This window comes from Sorex fumeus, unplaced genomic scaffold (assembly GCF_029834395.1).
Source record: "Sorex fumeus unplaced genomic scaffold, SorFum_2.1 ptg000081l, whole genome shotgun sequence".
Lineage (NCBI taxonomy): Eukaryota > Metazoa > Chordata > Mammalia > Eulipotyphla > Soricidae > Sorex > Sorex fumeus.
The window spans coordinates 5,669,756-5,690,691 of NW_026606138.1; the positions used below are offsets into that span (position 1 = coordinate 5,669,756).

Consider the following 20,936-nt stretch of genomic DNA (forward strand, 5'->3'; position numbering starts at 1 on the left):
TCTCAATACATTAACTTTAAACTGAATTTAAATTCAAACTTTAAACTGGCTACCACTACAATAAATGTTAGAAATAAAGTTAGCTTACGTCATCAGTGTCTTTAACTCGAAGAATCTGTTCTCTCAGATCTTGTAAATCATTAAATGTAGACTGTGCTGTGATGGAATACACTAATGCAAAGCCTTGTCCATTTTTCATGTACAAATCCCTCATTGCTGTAAATTGTTCCTGTGGTAGAAAGAATCAATAAAACAGTATTTTGACAGATAATTTTATAATTAAAAAAACTACAATAGAGATTCCCAAACTTCACTGGTTTACCACCCCCTGTAGGAGTGGGGGAGAGAGAAAATCAAGCAAAAGCCCTCCTAGAAATCTACCTTCTTTAAGCAAACACAGAACTTAAGGCACCCAATATCTCTACTGCCCTCCAGTAAGAGATTTTTCTATTGCCCCTGGGGTAAGAGTATTTTCACCTATGTTGTGATCATTGCTGTAGAATTATAGATCAATGAATAGTAGTGATAATTTTAAAATGTAAGAAAACAGTACTTCAGACAAATGCATCTCAGAAGATGGCAGCTTGCCACAGAGATGCCCCCAGACCCCAAGCTGAGCTGATTTCACAGGGGTGACTCAGATGGAGCAGGTGTTCTCTCTCTCCGCCTACTCTAGATGAACCCTGGCGGCCAAAAACCTCCAGAAGAAAAACCCAGGTACAGGGGACCAGCGACTAAAAACTCCAGGCCATATGGAGGCAGATATGGGCCATTCCTCCCATCTCCCCATCCATCCGGTGTCCTGGCTGTCACACCCCCTATGATCTGCCTCTGGGTGCCATTTAAGCGCATTAATGGTCAAGATCCAGAGACTCACGAATGAATCTTAGAAGACGGCAGCTCACCACAGAGATGCCTTGGACCCCAATTATTTAAAGTTTTAGACATCCTATACTATTCATTAACAAGCAATACAAAATAAATTATTTAGCATCTGCCTGTCGGGCAGGCTTTAGTGGTGGTGAGAAAACTCAAAATAATGGTAGAGGGAAGGGGTAATGGTGGTGGAATTGGTGTTGAAATATTGAATGTAATCAATTACTGTGAACAATTTTATGCAAATAAAATTGGTAAAAAAGCAAAAACAAAGACAGTATTTCGTAAAATCACAGTTCATGGCAAGATGCTACTTGAAAAACTGGTATTAGATTTTGTTTAAAAGTTACGTAAAGAATAGCTTTTCCGGGGGGGGGGGTTGGAGGAACAAATCCGTGATAATGTAGTCACTTAAAATGAACCACCAAGTTATTCACAGCTAGCTCACAATGTGCTAGCTATAAGAGGTCTAAGATATTTCACTCATACCCTCTCACTTAACCACCTTTAATACATGTATAAAATTTAATATATTAATACATTGTATACATGAAGATAAGAACATAGTCCATGGAACAAAACATTATTAAATGAATGATACTAAAAAAAAATTTCCCCTTTTCTTCAAAGACTGAATAAAACGATGAAATTCTTCAAAGACATTCATTAAAATCACAAAGCACAAATAAAGGTAGCACTCAAGAAAATAACTCTTTTAGATTTCATGCAGCAATACTTTTAAGTAAGCTTAATTTGTATTTTCTTATTAACATCTACAAGACCAATTATATACAAATCGCGTACATAATTAGACACTTCAATTTACATACCGTTCCTGCAGTATCCAAGATTTCAAGCATACATTGTTGTGCATCTACTTCAACTTGCTGTGGGGGCGAGGGGGGAAGGGAGGAATTAAAATCAGTTTCATTTTTAAATGTATACAAGTCTATCCATAACAGAGACAAAAGCTAACACAGTATTTAAAAGAAATAGATTAGAACAGTTTTATAAGTGTTCTAAAACAGTACTTTAATACCAAGGTCTCCAAAATAGTTATCAGGTAAAAAATCTGGGTGTTCTGTTTTTTGGTTGTTGTTGTATTTAGATTACACCTGGTGATGGTCAGGGTTTATTCGTGGCTCTGTGCTCAGGGAGTAACATCTTATGGGTCTTAGGGGACCATATGGGGAGCCTGGGCTCAAACCTGAGTCTGCTGTGTCAAGGCAAACATCCTACCGGCTGTACTATTATTGTTCCTGCCCCAAATCCTATGTGTTCTTAATTCAACACAAGAATACCTATCAGTTCCAAGCTCAATATAAATTAATATAAATCTGGAGTTCAAAAACCTTGAAAAAAAAAAAGGTAAAAAAATTAAAGCTAATAATAGTTACAAAAATACCAGAAGTGATTTTATCTCAATTCTGCCATACTCTAGCAAAGAAGCAGTGAACTGCTATCAAATTATACACACTCTTGTTATTCCCCCTTTACCTAGTATTTTATAAAAAAAAAACAGATTTCATCTGGGCGTTGCAGACAAAGTAAAGTGTTTAAGTGTTTAAGTGTTAAAGTCTTGCATGTAGCAGGCCTATATCTGATTACTGAGCATCACTGGGTGTAGCCAAAAAAACCAAAGGGGAGGGAAAAAAAGGGCATGGGAAAGGGTTTGCAGAATTTCTTTTCCCCCAATAGCTTGTAGAGACGGAGCGGGAAATAAAAACAGTGTGTAAATAATGGCAGGGCCAAGTTAGTTAGAAGAGATAAACTCTGGAAAATTAAAAATGCCCGCATCATTAAGTTTTCTGTCATGAGTTCTTAATGAGACACTGAAACAAACTTTGCTATTGTGCGCAGGAACAATCTAATAAAAAAAAAAGTCTTAAGGAGGTTAAGTGAGGGAGTCTTCTACGCTATTTCTCCATATTACAAAGAAGAAACCGTGGGCATGCAGACTTGGGAACTGGGGTGTGAGGACCAGGAGTCAGAGGGTGGGGCACTGCATGGAGCGACTGCTTCACATCAAGTCTGAGCTATGAAGTTTCTGTGTGTCAAATGCAATTTAGATATCAGAACAAACTTGCAATTTTTTCAAAAAGAGACCTGGGGAGTGGGACTATGAAAGTGTTTAAGATACTCATAAACTGGCAAATACGTAATATAAATATCAGGTATGAAGTATTCCCATTAATTTTATAAAATGACTATGCTTTTTCAATCTACTTTGTATACAACATTCAATCATTATCAAGCAAAAAACAAGTCCTCATTTAAAGTACTTCTAAAGTAGCTTACCTTTCTATAAGAGTCTTCTATCGTAGGATCATATTTTTCAACAAAAATTCCTTGAACAAACTGTACAGTCTGAAATCAAATAACATATGATTATACTTCTACAAACAAAAGCATACTCAAATTTGGACACTTTAAACTATAATTTTGATATCAGAAGTTATGCCATTAATAACTATATTTAATTGTATACACTGGAGGAGATAGGGAGTGTCCCCTCATCAATCATGAATCAACATGCAATTAATTAGGTAATTTTAGATTTAGAGATTATAATTACATTGTTAAAGCTGTCTAATGGGGGGCAGAAATGGCTCAATGGGAGGGAATGCCAGCCTGTAGAAGACCCAGGTTAAACTGCCAAGCACAGAGAGGCATACCCACTATCTGGTGAAGCCCTCCCCCAAATCCTGAAACTTTCCTCTTTCAGTCTTAAGGGCTAAAATTTGGATTTTAATTAGTAGTAAGTGTCTAATTGTTATCTGTCACATATGTGCACACTCAAAATACTGGGCAGATTTACAAGTGAAAAAGCAGTTCATGTACACCATGTACTCACACTGTACACACGTCTCAAGTTAATGCAAGCACATTAAGTTCTGTGCTACGTGGCCACTAACGTATCAGGATGATCAATCTGTCTTGTTTTTGAGTCTTGCTAAACCCAGAACTATTCAAATTTATTTTCCAATGTTTTTTTTTTTCTCTTTCCACTACTCATGTCAAGAAGTATTTGAATTTTTTTTTCATCTTAATCCTAAATAGTGAAAACATAGTTGCTAAAACAAAATTAAAATGGTTTTCAGGGGTTGGAGAGTTAGTACAGCAGGTAGGGTGCTTGCCTTGCACGTGGTTAACCTGGGTTTGATCCCTGGGACCCCATATGTTCCCTTAACCACGTCAGAAGTGATACTTGTGAACAGAGCTAGGAGTAAGCCCTGAGCACCACAGGGTGTGGGTCAAAGGCACTGGTGGAGGGATGGGTATTCGATCATTGTATAACTGAAACCCAAGCACAAAAATTTGTAAATCTACAACTGTATCTCATGGTGTTTCACTAATAAAAATCTAAATAAAAAAAAATTAAAAAAAAAAAAGCCAAACAAAAAAACCCACAAAGACCAAAAAACAAAAATGTTTTTTGTAAGGCTTTATTTTTTGGGGGGGTGGGGTGGGAACAAATGGTGGGGGCATATCCGCCAATGCTCAGAGGTTACTCCAGGCTCCGCACTCAGGAACCACTCCTGGCAGTGCTTGGGGATCAAACCTAGGTTGGCTGCATGCAGTGCAAGAGCCCTACTCATGGTACCATTTCTGTGGCCCATTTTTCAAGTTCTATTGGTATTTTCTATAGTAGGATACACAGAACAAGACAAGTTACATCGAGAAAGTCCGAAATTAATTCCTATATAGTTTTGAAATGCAGATAAATATTTACATGCTCTTACCCTCTATGCTTACCCAAAACTATTCTGGAATCTTATGCCATGTGGAACCAAAGTTCTTGAAAGAAATTATTTGTCCTGCCAAAGGGCTGAAGATATAGTGCAGGGGCTTTGCACGTGACTGACCTGTTTGAATTCCTGGTTTAGCATAGGGGCTCTGAGCATCACCAAGGGAGCAAGTCCCGAGCAGAGTGGGGAATAGTCTGTAAGTACTACTACACATGCTACACATCCAAGTTATGCATCAAGGTATAACTAAAAGATGACTAAAATTACAAGAAAAACATTAAATTGTTCTATAATTACTATTGGATTTCACCAAAACAAATAAACCTACACTCAGAAAAATAACATGTGATAGAGCAATCATCTTAGATACAGAGTGACTTACCAGAGCAGATTTTCCTACGCCTCCTGAGCCGAGAACCACAAGCTTATATTCACGCATGGTGCAAATGTGTCAAATGCCAGTACCTTAATTAAAGAAAAAAAAGCCTTGTAATATCTTTGAATTCATATGCTACTACATATAATACATCAAATCAAGTAGATCTATTTAAAAGTTATTTTAAAATCAATAAAATATACAGCATTCTATAAATAACTTCTCTGGACATGACCTTCAACCTTATAAACTACATTAATACAGAAATATTTTTTGTAAAAAAAGGGGGTTGCAGTCGGGTAGGTGAGTGGCTAGATACATAGCAAGAAGGGGTATCCTACTGGTTACAAGATGGCACCCACCATTTCTTGAAAATCAACCCAAAACAGCAAACAACTGCAAACTTTCTATGAGCAATCTGTAATCTTCAGCCACAAGAAACTGAGTGCCTACTAAATACAGGGATATACAGAAGTTTTGCCTGTACTGCACTAGTAACTCAAAGATAAACTAAGCACCATAAGGCCACAAACAAATCCAGTGAACCACCTGTTTTTGTACATAAATTTTTATTGACTTTCCCAGTGCTTTCAGATGATCTCCAAGTATGAAGCAGCACTGTATTTTCTGATCCTGGGCCCCCGAGCAATGCGAGGGGCCATCCCCATGTTTTTACTTGAAATACTGCCATGCCCATTTACTTTTTAATATTGTCTGTGGTGGTACTTGTGCCATAATGGCAAAGGTAAAAAGCTATAAACAGAGATTATCTGCCATGAAGTCTAAAATAGTCTCTGGTATTTACAGAAAAAATATTTTTTGCCTACCCCTGAGATACATGAATAGCACAGGAGTTGGCAGAGCACGCAGACCAAATATTTATTCCTGAGGTGTGGGGAGGAATGAAGAGCCTGAAAATGGCCAGAATCAAAGGCAGAAAGAAAGAAAACTGTGAGTGGTCGAGTACTGTGAAAGAGCAGGAAGAGGATTAGTGGGTCTGGGGTTTTGGTATGAAGCAGCAGAACACATGCTTTAGGCATGTATGAGGGCCTAAGCTTGGTTTCTGGCACTGCACAGCTCCTCAATAGAACTGCTGGGATGGCCCTGGTGCCCTGCAGCACCACCCAGCCATGAACTCCAAAGCACTGACCCTAATTACTGAACAGTCAGGCCACCACCTGACCATACTACTGAGCTGAGTCTTCCGAGGTGAGTGGGGGTAGGGACTGTTGGAAGGAAGTAGATACTGGTGAAGAGATTGGTGTTGAAACATTGTATGCCTGAAATCCAATCATGAATAATTTTACAATTTCAGGATGACAAAATTAAAAACAAAAATACCCAAGACTTTGTAGGGCAAAAAAAGTCAGATTGTTGTTTAAGAAAAAATAAATAACAAATCCTGAAAAAAAAAATAGAGGTTACTTGGATGACAATTCTGTTATTAATGCAATGCAGACATTATCCAAAGGCACATATCTGCATTGATCTACATTATTTTCGCCCTACCCCCACCTTTTTGGGGGGGGGGGTGGCAAACCCAGTAGTGCTCAGGGCTTATACCTGGCTCTCGGAGGCCACAAGGGTATCAAGTTCAGACTGGTCAAGTTCAGACTGGTCATATACAAGGCAGGCACTTCACAAGCTGTACTCTATCAGCTATAAATCTCTTAAAATCCTCAAAGATAAGCAGTATTTGCTCAGCATGTGACCAACACAGGTTTTCCTTAAGACAGACTTCAGCTTTGTTGATTTTTTTACATCAACAAATTATTTGAAAGTTGATCTAAGACCCTCATTTTCTATTATTCCAAATTATTCTCTAAAAAAAAAAACAGGGCTTTGTGTTCAATTTGTTGTCTTAAATCTATCAATGATGCAATTTCTATTGGTTACAATGATAAACTTATTCTGTTATTCAAGCTTTGTTATACCAAGTAGGTCTGTGTAAAGAGAGTAGATCTTTAAGTTTTAGCTTGGAGGTGGACTAATTGGCAGCTATTTGTTTTGCTTTAGTTCATCTATTTGTGCCTATGTTTTACATAATCTCTTTCTTCTCTCTCATTCATCTATTTGTACCTTTGTTTTATGTAACATCTCTCCTCTCTCTCTCTCTCTCTCTCTCTCTCTCTCTCTCTCTCTCTCTCTCTCCCCCCTAAGTATCTCTTTTTGTCCCTACCATCTTACTTGGTACGAAGTATCTCACTTATATATCCTGTATTGTCTTGCTTCCAGTCATTAAAAAAAAAATGGAGACGTAGGCCTGATAAACCTCTAATCCAATTCATGAAAGAACTACATCCAATCCTAAGCACTTAATTTTATAAATGGTAACAGAGTGGCCAATTTAGCAAAAGTGAGGGACCAAACTTCACTGTGGGTCACTTACAAAATCTTCATGCAAGCACATTATAAGATCAGTAATTGTGAAATTATTATGCAACACCTTCCTATCCTCTGCTTTGTCAGGGAACCCCAAGAATTTGTTTACACACTACTTGTTAAAAATATTTTTTTAGTTTTATCTAGGAATACTTGAAATTCAGTAAGACAAATTATGAGCATTACAGCTAATGAGTTTTGGCATGTGTTGCATACCTCATATTCTTATAACCACATAACCACAAATACAGCCCAAGACTTAAAACACTTCTATCACCTAGAAAGTTTTCAACGTAACTCATCGCAGTTAATTACCCATTTTCTTGACTCTTAATGAGCTCCTTTTTTAAAAATTTTTTTTTATTAGTGAAACACCATGAGGTACAGTTATAGACTTACAAATTTTTGTGCTTGGGTTTCAGTTATACAATGATCAAGCACCCATCCCTCCACCGGCGCCCATCCTCTACCACCACGGGTCCCAGCATCCCTCCCACCCCCCATCTCCCCCATTCCACCCTGCCTCTGTGGCAGGGCATTCCCCCTAGTTTTCTCTCTTCTTTTGGGTCCTGTGTTTTGCAAGAGAGGCATTGAGTGGCAATCATGTTTGGTCTATAGTCTACTTTCAGCATGCTTCTCCCACCCTGGGAGGATCCTCACAACACCCTTTATTTGGTGCTCTCTTCTCTATCTGAGCTTCCTTTTCCCCTAGCACGTGTGGCTGGCCTCCAAGTCACGGAGCAAAATTCCTGGTACTAATCTCAGCCACTCCTGGGTGTTACTCTCCCATTTTGTTGCTTTATGTTCCCCAAGATGAATGCAATCTTTCTGTGTCTATCCCACTCTTTCTGACTCATTTCGCTTAACATGATACTTTCCATGTAGTACCACTTGTATGTAAATTTCATGACTTCATCTTTTCTAACAGCTACATAGTACTCCATTGTGTAAATGTACCAAAGTTTCTTTAACCAGTCATCTGTTCTCGGGCACTCAGATTTTTTCCAGATTCTGGCTATTGTAAAGAGTACTGCAATGAACAAACAATTGCAGATGTCACTTCGACTATACTTTTTTGCCTCTCTGGGATATATTCCCAGGAGTGGTATTGCTGGGTCAAATGGGAGCTCAATTTCTAATTTTTTGAGAATCGTCCATACTGTTTTCCAAAAGGGCTGGACCAATCGGCATTCCCACCAGCAGTGAAGGAGGGTCCCTTTCTCGCCACATTGGTGCCAGCACCGGTTGCTTTTGTTCTTGTGGATGTGGGCCAGTCTCTGTGGTGTGAAATATCAATGAGCTCCTTCTTAATTCTCAAAACTATTATCTTCTTTAGGAAGAACTTCTGTGTCTACAATCTATTTAGGAAATACTCTATTCCTGAAGTTTTTAGTAGAAGTGTGGAATTTGTTTTGCTTTAGATTTAAAATTATAAATAAAAGTGATTTGATAGGAACAAGACAAAAACTGACTTTAGGAAACCTAAAAATAAATCTAGCATCTGAGGCAGACACATCGTCTTCTATAAATGGGCTGATTCTAAAATAGTAAAATCAAGATGTAAACTTTAGTAATTTGGTAATCTTAATAATTTATTATCTCAGCATTTCCCAAAATCTTACGAAGTTAAGAAGTCAGGAAAAAAACTAAGTCAAATTTTTTTGTTCTAAGAAATGGGAACCTATGTATAAGGAAACTTGTATAACCCGCATTAAAAATATGTTCAGGGAAAAAGGCTAGGAACTAAGCCTTTTCACTGTCACTGTCCTCCCATTGTTCATCGATTTGCTCGAGCGGGCCCAGTAACGTCTCCATTGTGAGACTCACTGTTACTATGTTTGGCATATCGAATATGTCACGTCATGGGGAGCTTGCCAGGCTTTGCCTCGGGCGAGATACTCTCAGTAGCTTGCCGGGCTCTCCGAGAGGGGAGGAGGAATTGAACACGGGTCGGTCATGTTGATTCTCAAAATAAAAAAAAAAAATACTAGCATTATCTCTGGTCCTTACTATTATATAATATAAACCCAATGAGGTCTACTGTCCCTCAGATGATGCAAACTACTATTGGGGTGGGGTTTTGGCTCAGGGGCAGAACACTTGCCTTTCCTTTGTTAAGTCAAGACTTACTTGTGTGAGTGAGGAGTCAATCCTCAACACTACAACTCCCCCCTCTCCCCCCACCAGACTAACTTTAGTTTTGGCACTAGAGTACTTAGGGGAAAAAAAAAATCCTTTTTTCTTTTTTTTTCCTTTTGCTTTTTGAGTCACACCCGGTGATGCGCAGGGTTTACTCCTGGCTCATACACTCAGGATGCTGGGAATAGAACCCAGGTCGGCTGCGTGCAAGGCAAACGCCCTACCTGCTGTGCTTGCGCTCCAGCCCCCCCACCTTTTGAAATAAAAAATCTTAAGATAATGCAAAAATAAATTTTATTTCCCTTAAATATTAAATATGTAAATGATAAAGTGGGGTAATATTCCTTTTATTTTCCTTAGTTCTATAACCAAACCATTAACTTATAAAATAATTAAGTGAAACCAAAAAACTCAAAGTACTAGAGCAATTGTGGAATTGTCAATTTTTTGTTATTTGAATTTAAGAATATGATGGCCAGAGAGATAGTGCAGGAGTTAAGGCTCATTCTTTGCATGCAGCATCTGGAGGTCCCTGGTGATTCCTGGTGCACTGCAGAACCATATCCTTGGGTTCTTGCATTGAAGTACCAGCACAGTAGATCAAGAACTGTGAGGGAATCTGGGACACCTGAACACTGCTTGGGGGCTTCTTCCCTGCTGACAATCAATGGCATTTTAAAAAAGTGGCCACTACAAACTCGAATATACCAGTTTGGTCAGTCATTCAACTTATAATAAATTAATGATTATAAAATACTGATGTAATCAGAAAAAGGACTTTTCAGATAATGTATTAATGGTGATAGTGCATGATTAAAAGAAAACAGGCAATGGTAAAATGACCAATCAAAAATACTTCAATTCTATTTTTTGCTTTGTTTTTTGGGTCAAAGCCCTGGTGATGATCAGGGAGTACTCCTGGCTCTGCAGTCAAGGATTGTTCCTAATGGGCCACAAGCAAGCACCTCCTTGTTATATCATCCCTCTGGCCTATAATTCGTTTTATTTATTTTTTTAAAGTAGCATCTCTAATTAGATGATATCATGTGGAGTGAAGTAGAAGGAAAAGGACAGATACAGAAAATCTCTTTCATATATGGGATTTAAAGATACACAACAAGGTAGGAACCAAAAAAGGAACAAAGTACACAAAGGGGGAATTGATCCAAACAACTGAGCTGGGGATGGGGGTGAAAGAGAGGGACATTGTGATCCCTTGGGGAGGAAGGCGGGTATAATGGTGGGATATGGTGTAGGAATTATGTACAAGAGAAATTATCAATAATAAAAGTTAAAAAAAAACTAAACATAATTTAAGTGCATTACAAAAAAAGTATTTTTAAAATATTTTTTTCTTTTACATGAAAACACCGTTTGTCTTTATATTAACATGCTGGAAAGTCTACCTAGTATATGGTAAATAGGGAGGCAAAGGATGTAAATTCTTAAAAACATTAACTGGCATGCCACAGTAAATACAAACATAATTGAGAAGCCCCTCCCCCAAAACCAATAGAAAAAAAGAGCTAAGACAAAAACAAAAAACAAAAAAAACACCCAAACCTTATATATACACACATGTACACACATACAAAATAAAATTAGGATAGCTTATATTCAAATTATTAATATAGTACTGACTTTAAATGCTACTACATTTAAAGAAGTGGGATGAGGGATTAGAACTATTTTATAATTAATTTTAAAAAAGACCAAAAGATCTTAACACCTTTGAAGAAATTAAGGTCAACACCACTATTAGAAAATGTTATAGATGGGTCACTCAGAACACATGCCAAAAATCCTGGCTGAATGCTGCATCCCATGTTATGGTTCTACTCGTCATTATAAACATTTTAGTTTGAATTTTCAATACAGATGTTGCTGGTTTACGTTTTATAATCTCATGTCATTCCTTATTTTAAAAAAGCTTTATCTGTAAAAAAACAAAGGCAAGGCTGGAGCAAAAGTACTGCTGGTAAGACGCTTGCCTTGCATGTGGCAGGCCTGGGTTCGATCCTTGGCACCGCATATGGTTCTGAGTATCACCATCAGATGTGGCCCCAAAACCGAAAAACAAAATTAGATGCAGATTGAAAGTTATACTCAAAGAGAAATAAATTAGCAAAAATATAAAGAGGCTAATATGCAATTAACATTATTTGCACCAAACTTTATGATTCATCAATTAAATTATCTTATGGAGGGTCATTTTAAATCTTCACTTCTCTTTGATGAAACAAGTCAGAATACAACTTAAGTGAATTTCAGAATGTTATCAATAGTGGCACTTTCCACTTTGTGTTTCATCAGCAAAAAAGAGCAGAACAACTTCTACAAGGCACTTAATAGAACTATAAATTTGAAGAGTGATTCAAGAGTGATTGCTTTCCCTATAATCTAAAATTACAGATGAGGGCCAGAGCCATTGTACAGAGCAAGGGTCCTTGCTTTGCACATGGCTGACAGGGGTTTGATTTCTGGTATCCCATATGGTCCCCTGAGCACTGCCAGGAGTTAATTCTTGAGCCAGGAGTAACCTCTGAGCACTGCTGGGTGTGGCCCCAAAGCCAGGAAAATTACAGATGATAATAATCAAATTTATACAGGACTATCAAAACACTAGGGTCCAGGGACATAGCTTAGGAGCACCTGCATTACTTGAGTGAGGCTGTAAGCACCATCCTCAGTACCATCACACACGCCAAGTGTGAATACAATGACATCTGTGTTTACTGGAAGCACAACAGTGTGTGCTATCTGATGCATTACAGTCAAACATGGGTAAGCACTGGAATCAAAAGGTGTGCCAGGACTGCTAGTACCATAACTAAAGTGTATCATCCCTGGCTAACACAGCATGTGCGAGGAATACCAACCTAAAAACCCAGTCATCTCTATAACAAAAGGAAAGAAAAAAAAATTAAGTTACCTTTTCAAGAATTATGATTGAAAAATCCTACCAAAACATTGAAAATTGTACTACTCTTTAAAAAAAAAACCCTGGAAGTATTTATACTTTTATATAAGATGAGGCCCTCCCGTTGATCATCGATTTGCTCGAGCGGGCCCACTAACATCTCCATTGGAGACTTTGTTGTTACTGTGTTTGGCATATCGAATACGTCACGGGGAGCTTGCCAGACTCTGCCATGCGGGCGAGATACTCTTGGTAGCTTGCCGGGCTCTCCGAGAGGGGCGGAGGAATCGAACTCGGGTCGGCCATGTCGGCTGCGTGCAAGGCAAACGTCCTACCACTGTTCTATCGCTGCAGCCCACTTTTATATGCAGAAATATTCCTATTTATCTTGAATAAAATTAGTTTTGGTTCTGTGGGTCTCATCCAGCTGTTATCAGGTCTTACTTCTGGTTCTGTGCTCTGGGGTCACTCCTGTATGTGCTGGGGAACCATGAGGTGCTGTGATTGAACTTGGGTTGGCAATTTGCATGGCCAGCACCCTACCCACTGTACTATTTCTCTCACTCTTGAGTTGTACCCATAAATATTACTACTGCATCTTAGATAAATCACCTACATTTTAACTAACACCTGATCAAACAGCTCTTCACTTTGCTGAATTTGTTGCCAAAAAAAAAAAAAATCAAGCAACCCCCCCATTTTGGGTTACCTAGTCACTTTTTTTCCTTCCCTATATTGTAAGAATGTTTTACCCCAACTCCTACTTGTCCATTTTTACACTTCCCTTCTTGCTGCAATGACTGCAGAGGGGAGGATCACACAGCTGTGGTGATGGCATACTCATCTGGGTTACACATATTCCTGGCTACATTTTCTCTTTTTAAAGGTTTTAAAATTACCATCTTCTACAATATTACCCACTTGTTATACAGACTAGATTTTCTTTGCTGACACTGTTCCTTCTGCTCAATTTATGTCTCAGATATATTTTCTGCCAAGTCTATACAGGAGACCACATAAAACTATTTTATACTTATTCACACAAAAGAACATTACACACACATACACGACAGAATGTTCCTGACTAGCAAATAGCACGCAGTCCTCAGGACAATAGTGCCAATAAGATATCTCTCTCATATTTTCACATTATCTCAGGTCACAGTGATTATTCTTTTTTTTTTTTTAACAGGTTATATATACCCCAATACTTTAGGATTTATAAAACTATAAAAAAAAACCTGGATGTGAGGAGAAAGGGACTCTCCTTCACTGCTGGTGGGAATGCCAACTGGTTCAGCCCTTTTGGAAAACAGCATGGACATTTCTCAAAAAATTAGAAATTAAGCTCCCATTTGACCCAGCAATACCACTCCTGGGAATATATCCTTGAGAGGCAAAAAAGCATAGTCGAAATGATATCTGCACTTGTATGTCCATTGCTGCACTGTTCACAATAGCCAAAATCTGGAAAAAACCTAAGTGCCCAAGAACAGATGACTAGTTAAAGAAACTTTGGTACATCTACACAATGGAATACTATGCAGCTGTTAGAAATGATGAAGTCATGAAATTTGCAAACAAGTGGTTCTACATGGAAAGCATCATGCTAAGTGAAATGAGTCAGAAAGAGAGGGACAGACACAGAAAGACTGCACTCATCTGGGGAATATAAAGTAACAAAATGGGAGACGAACACCCAGGAATAGTTGAGATAAGTACCAAGAGGTCTGCTCCACGGCTGCTGAGGGAAAAGGCAGCTCAGACAGAGAAGGGAACACCAAGTAAAGATTGTTTGGAAGACTTGCTTGGGATGTGAGATGCGTGCTGAAAGAAGACTATAGACCAAAAATGATGGCCACTCAATACCTCTATTGCAAACCACAACACTCTAAAGGAAAGAGAGAGCAAAAGGGAATGCCCTGCCACAGAGCTGGGGCGGGGTGGGGGGGTAGGGGGGTGGGAGGGCTACTGGGTTCATTGGTGGTAGAGAATGGGCACTGGTGGAGGGATGGGTTCTTGATCATTATGTAACTGAAACCCAAGCTTGAAAGTTTGTAAGTCTACAACAGTACCTCATGGTGTTTCATTAAAAAAAAAAAAAAAACCCAAACCTCTATACTAATATATTTTAGTGTTTCCATGAAATAGGCAAAACCTACAAATGTAAAATTTAAGAGTAAAGAGAATTAAGAAGCTTTAAATGGGAAAATATGAATAATTCTGTAATAGTATAAAAGCATTTTATGCTAAGAGAATATTGGTTTTATATAAGGAAATATATTATAGATACTGCGAAGTGTCTGTTAATAAGTAAAAGATTACAATAAAAGATCTCTGAATCTAAAAATAACTTAGGTTATTTTTAGACATAGATAATAGAACAATCAATATCAGTTGTTCATTACTGAAAATGTATAGAATCCCTTAGCACGATGGAAGTAAATATACCTTTCTTAACTAGTACAGGGCAACTATATGCACTAGGAGAGAGTACCATAAGCAATTCCACTTGTCAGGAAGTTTGTTATGTCCTTTAAACAAGCTCTTTGAACTCTTCTTGCAAAACTGGTTTCAAGGCCAGGAATTCCCTAAGCTCTGTATTGTTCCTTCTAATTTGAATAATAATCTAGCTGGATAGTTTTCTTCATGAGGTGTTTATTTTGTTGAGTTTTTCTATTGTACTCTTCCATTCTCTCCTAGCTTGGAGAATCCATTTGATATATTTTATGGGCTTTCCTTTTTATGTAAGTTCCTTTTCTGATCTTGCCTCTACCATTGGCTTTTGTCATTCTGAATATAATGTGTCTTGGAGTTTTTCTAGTTGGGAGTCTATTTTCACTAGGACTCTTCAGGTCTCTTGGATCTTGGTGCCTATAATTCTCAACACTGAAAAAACATTTGTCATCGATTTCTTTATTGTTCCTTTATCACATCTGCCTTTCTGTTCTCCAGGGACTACAATGATTCTTGTATCATTCTTCTTGAGCTAATACATAGTTGTCTAGCATGCTCTTCATTTCTTTTCAGACTGTTTCCCACCTTCTACTGTTTTCTAGAGATTTCCTTCTTACCACCTTAGAACTCCCTGATCATTTACTCTACTGCTGTAAATCTGCTATTCAGAGCTTTTATTGAAGTTTTAAAATACCACCTACCATGCTCTTTATTTTGGTCATTTCTGACTGTTGTAGATTTTTCATTCCACATCTTGTACTTTCATGTACTTTGCTGATTACCTACTTTAGGACTTCTTACATACTCTGTTGTACTGATTTCAAGAAAAGACAACAAGCTGTAAAATGCAATGTTAAGATCTGCTTCTACTTTAAGTTGTATAATTTGACAGGACCAGAAAGACAGTATTAGGGAGGGGGTGTTATGGCACTTACCTTATATGCTGTCGAAACAGGTTTAACACTGACACTGCTTATGGTTCCTTGAGCACAAAGCCAGCCCCATGGGTGTGGCCCAATGCCTATGACGCTACTTCCACCCTCAACACTTCCCCCCAATTTATAGAATTTGAGATAAACACAGGCAGGCCTTATACATGGGTTGAAAGGTGTTAATATTAGGAAAGAGTATGGACCATGGCCAAAAAGAGTGAATGCTTACGAAGCTAAAATCACTCAAATTCTTAAAACTGTGGATAGCCAAAAGAAACTATTTGAAGAACAGATCTGAAATCTGGCCATCAGTTTTCTTTCTTTCCATTTTGAGCTTAGGGCTACATCCTGCAGTACTCAGATCAGGCAGTGTCAAAGTTAGAACCTGGAGAGTTTGCAAGCAAAGAATATACTCCAGCTCTTTAAGCTATCTCCCTGGCAGGTTATTTTTTACCCTTAAAACTTCTGAACTACACAATCTTCCAATTCTAAAATGTTTTGTTATAGTTTTGTTACATATACTATGTTTTTTGTTTTTGTCTGTACCTGGCAATGCTCAGGAAACTAAATGGGGCGCCAGGAGACTGAACCCAGGTTGGCAGCATGTAAAGCAAGCAACTTACCTGCTGGCCCTATATACTAGGTTTTTAAGAACATGGACAGAATTGTAAACATATTTTAAGTTTATATTCATCTTCTTTATTACTGTTACAAAATGTAACTATGTTTGTAGTAAATTTAATAATGCAAATATACTATTCTTAGCTTCATGATGAAGATCTGTTATTACAGATGATTTAGACTTACTATCTTTCAAATGTAACACATTTAAGGTTAAAGTAAAAGGCTGAAAGTAATATAGGGAAATTTCCCCCTTCACGAACTACTAACAACTGGGAAAAACCACTACTGGGCATTCACTTAAGGCAAGATGCAAAAGCCTTCCACAATTTTCTTTTTACTGGAAAGCCAGACCAAACTGTGTCATGCAATTCAAGTTTTTTAACTCAAGATTTAGGGTATAGGCACAAGGTCTACTTCTTGCCAACTACCACTGCAAATGAAGTCACAGACTGTACAGAGGATAATACACATTGGTATGGAGATTAAAACTGAAGTGTAAATGTAAATGACCGAAAAGTAAAATGTAAAAAGAAAAGTAAAATGTAAAAAGAAATGAGGTTGAAATGGAAGTCTCTACTTACACATGCAAAAAAAATGTGTGGGTATGGGGGCGGAGAGGGAGAGGAAGGGGAGGGAGGGGAGGGGGAGAGGGAGAGGGAGAGGGAGAGAGATTATATATATATATATATATATATATATGTATGTACAGGAGTTAAAGTGCTTGTCTTGTACATGGATGACACTCAGGAATATCCTGAGCATTGCTGGGTGTGGCTCAAACAGCACCCTCTACCTCCATCACCCAAAATGTGGCCTAGAGAACCACAAGTCACCAGGCTGCCAGTGAAGCATTAAAGTGAACACAAGATTATCTTTAAAGACTAAATTCTTTTTGGGGGGGTGGGAGTACCCACACCAGGTCAGGGGTACTCCTGGCTCTGAACTCAGGAACTACTCTAGGCAGTGTTTGGAGGCCCATATGAGGTACTGGGGATAAAACCCAGGTCCCCAGCATTCTAAGCACATATTCTATCCGCTGTACTATCTTTCTACCCACTAAAGACTTTAATTTCTAAATTGGATAAAATTATGAGACCAAAGAAAATATGATTACTAGGCTAGGGAAGTCGCTCAGCAGAACACTGGTCTTGAACATATGAAACCTGGGGTTCAACCCCTAATACTGCAAAATAAATAACTTTGCATTGACTAACAAAATACGAAAAAAGCCTGTATCACTATTCAAAAGCAAACAAATTTACTGATTTGGTTTATTTATTTTTCTTCTTTTTTATTGAATCACTGTGAGAACAGTTACAGAGCTTTCAGGTTTAAGTCTCGGTCACAGAATGATCAAAACACCCATCCTTTCTTATTTGGTTTTTGAAATGGACCTATGTTTAAATGCCAGAGAGCCAGATGGGAGTAGGCATTACACCTTTGCCTAGTCCAAATGAACTCTGGGGGCTCCAGAATCCAATCGCAGCCATCCTCACAGCCTATCTTCACAGGCTCTTCGTGAGCACCCTCTGCAACCCCACCCCCAAGAAAATGAATCCACTGAAAAACCCAGGTATGCAAGGCCAGTGACTGAAAACTCCAGACCTCAAGGAGCCAGGAACTGGCCACCCCTTCCCATCTTCCTGCCCTTTTGTGGTCCTGGCTGTTACGCCCATGAACTGCCTTCAGCTATTACTTAAGCACATTAATGGCCATGATCCTGAGACTTACAAATGAATCTCGGAATAGAACAGCTCACTGCAGAGATATCTCCAGACCCCAATTATTTAAAATTTTAGAATTTCAGAAGCACATAGTTTCCCCCCACCCCACTTTTAAATTGAATCACTGTGAGATAAAGACCCTTACAGACATTTCATACTATTCATAATAAGTAACATAAAATAATTTATCTAGCATCTGCCTGTGGAGCAGGCTTAAGTGGTGGGAAAATTCGAAATAATGATGGTGGGATTGATGTTAAAATACTGAACATAATCAATGATTGTGAACAACTCTACGAAAGTAAAATTTAAAAATTAAAAAAAAAGACAGTGCAACCCTATATAAAAAGATGAAACCAATTATCAACAGACAATTTTAGAGACTTTCTTTAATTAAATGTGGTCAGTTCAATATTAGTAAATGAAGAAGGCATGGGCTAAGTTTGAGGATCAAACTTTGTCCACTAGTTGGCTTAGAAATATTTCTTGAATTGGAAGAATAGGCTATAGACCAAGACTTCATTTCTTAAGAAGAAAAGAACTACTTAAGTTAAAAGGCAACCAACAAGTTAGTTGTTAGAGGTAACCTGGTACTTAAGTTCACATCAGTTATTGACATGTCACATATTCCAATGAAAGTGATCAATAGATTAGAGACAGCGTAAGGGTTTAGGAATTTGCATGCAGCTCTCTCTCTGGTTTCATCACTGGCACCACATATGAACCCCTAAGCACAGTCAGGAGTGATTCCTGAGCAGTCAGGTGTAGTGTGCTCCCCCCCCCCCCACCCCCCCCCCCCTGCCAGAAAGGAAGGAAAATGAACTACCTAGGGGACTGGGGAGAAAGCTCAAAGACCTAGAATACAAGCCTTGCATGAGGGAGTGGCTGAGGATGTAGTCAGCTATTACATATGTGAAGCAGTGAGTTTGATCCCAGATACCCCCCCCCAAAAAAAGCAAACAAATTGAGTTCTTATATATGCTTTATAGGGACTTAATTCCAATAGCCAGAAAAAATAATTGCTTTGGAACAGGAATAGTGTTGGGCAGCAAATCACCAATTTTCAGGTTCCAAAGACACCTGTTCTTAAATCCGTTATCTGATTTAGTTCTTAAATCAATTTCAGTAACATGGGAAAGTTAGTTTCGGTAAGAATATAATCCTAGAAAAGTAGTATGTGACATTTGAAAAGCATAATTCTTTTTTGTTAAAATATTATGTCAAAGGTCTACCAATAGCTAGATTGAAGTTTTCCAAAGCATCAAACAATTTTCCTATCCTTAAGTTGTTTAGCTATATCACACTTCACAAACAGCCAGTTTGAAATCCTGCGATCTTAAATTAAAAAGGGCTAAGTAAAAACACTTAAACACTGGTTCCTAAAGTCAAGTGACATCACTTCTCCCACTGAACACTTTTCGCAAGAGAATATACTTGATCTCTCCTTTCCGCCTCCAACTCCAAAAGTAGTATTTTAGCAGCTAATGAGGACTACTGTGTTCTCTTCTTATTCCCAAATAAAATCAACTATTTCAAATATCAAAAGAACTTGGTAATAATCTGATGAACACAATAATGTAATTCAAAACTTCTGAGCAGATTTATCAATTATTACTGGAGCAGGAGAAACAGTACAGTGGGTAGGTGCTTGCTTTCCACATGAGTGACCCAGGTTTAATCCCTGGCACCCCACATGGTCCTTCAAGCATCGCCAGGAGTGCTGGAGTGCAGAATCAGGAGAGTGGGGCCCCTAAATTTCCTGAGCATTGCCAAGAAAAAAGTTTTTTGTGGTTAAAAAAAAATTGGGGCTAAGACACTCTACTGGGGGCTGGAGAGAGAGTACAACAGGTGAGGCACTTGCCTGGGTAGAGAGACTGGATACAATTTATGGCATCCATATATATATAGTCCATGATCTCCAGAAGTGATCCCTGAATGCAGAGCCAGGAGTATGCCCTGAGCACTGCCAGGTGTGGCCCTAAACAAAAACCAAAGATAACCTACCAACTGGGAGAAGATATTCACACACAACACTTCAGATGAACTAATATAGTGCAAAACCTATAAAGTGCAAAACCTATAAAGCACTCACGTAGATAGGCAACAAAAGAACCAATAACATCAAAAATAAAATGGGGAGAACAGATGAACACACCTCCGGGAAGAGGATGTACTAGCAAGTAAGAATATTAAAATGTGTCCATTATCATTCAGTATCAGGGGAACACAGAGCCAACTAGCTTGTCACCTCAAACCAGTAAGAATGGTATATGTGGGGCTGGAGCAATAGCACAGCGAGTAGGGTGCTTGCCTTGCACGCTGCCAACCCAAGTTCAATTCCCAGCATTCCATATGGTCCCCTGATCACCGCCAGGGATAATTCCTGAGTGCAGAGCCAGGAGTTACCCCTGTGCATCACCAGGTGTGACCCCCCCCAAAAAAAAGAGGCATATGTGTGTATACCCGCCCCCCCAAAAAAACCCCAACAACAACAACAAAAAAAAAAAAAACAAATGAACACAAGTGTTTGTTGATAGGGATTTGGTAAAAAAAAAAAAGGAACTCTCATTCTCTCATCCACTACTTGTGGGAATGTCATCTGTTCCAACTTCTATTGAGAATATTGAGATTTGGGGGCGGTGGTGTAGAGGGAAAGGAATGGAGCTTCTATTTGACACAGTTATTTCACTTCTAGTGGCTACCCCCGAAATACAAAATACTATTTTAAAAAAATACTTGCACATCCACATTCACTGC

At 38.5% G+C, this 20,936-nt stretch overlaps 1 protein-coding gene across 2 annotated transcripts in view; it reads right to left on the bottom strand.

Annotated features, from left to right (window-relative positions):
- RAP1B (RAP1B, member of RAS oncogene family) overlaps positions 1-20,936 on the bottom strand; it is a 46,951-nt gene that overhangs the window by 7,247 nt on the left and 18,768 nt on the right. For both annotated transcript variants that reach the window (XM_056130776.1, XM_056130777.1), the window contains exons 2-5: positions 5,008-5,090; positions 3,175-3,243; positions 1,707-1,763; positions 89-229 (exon numbers count right to left, since the gene is read on the bottom strand). In XM_056130776.1, coding sequence (XP_055986751.1) covers positions 89-229; positions 1,707-1,763; positions 3,175-3,243; positions 5,008-5,064 — 324 coding nt within the window. In that variant the 5' untranslated portion in view covers positions 5,065-5,090. The remainder of the gene's footprint in view (positions 1-88; positions 230-1,706; positions 1,764-3,174; positions 3,244-5,007; positions 5,091-20,936) is intronic.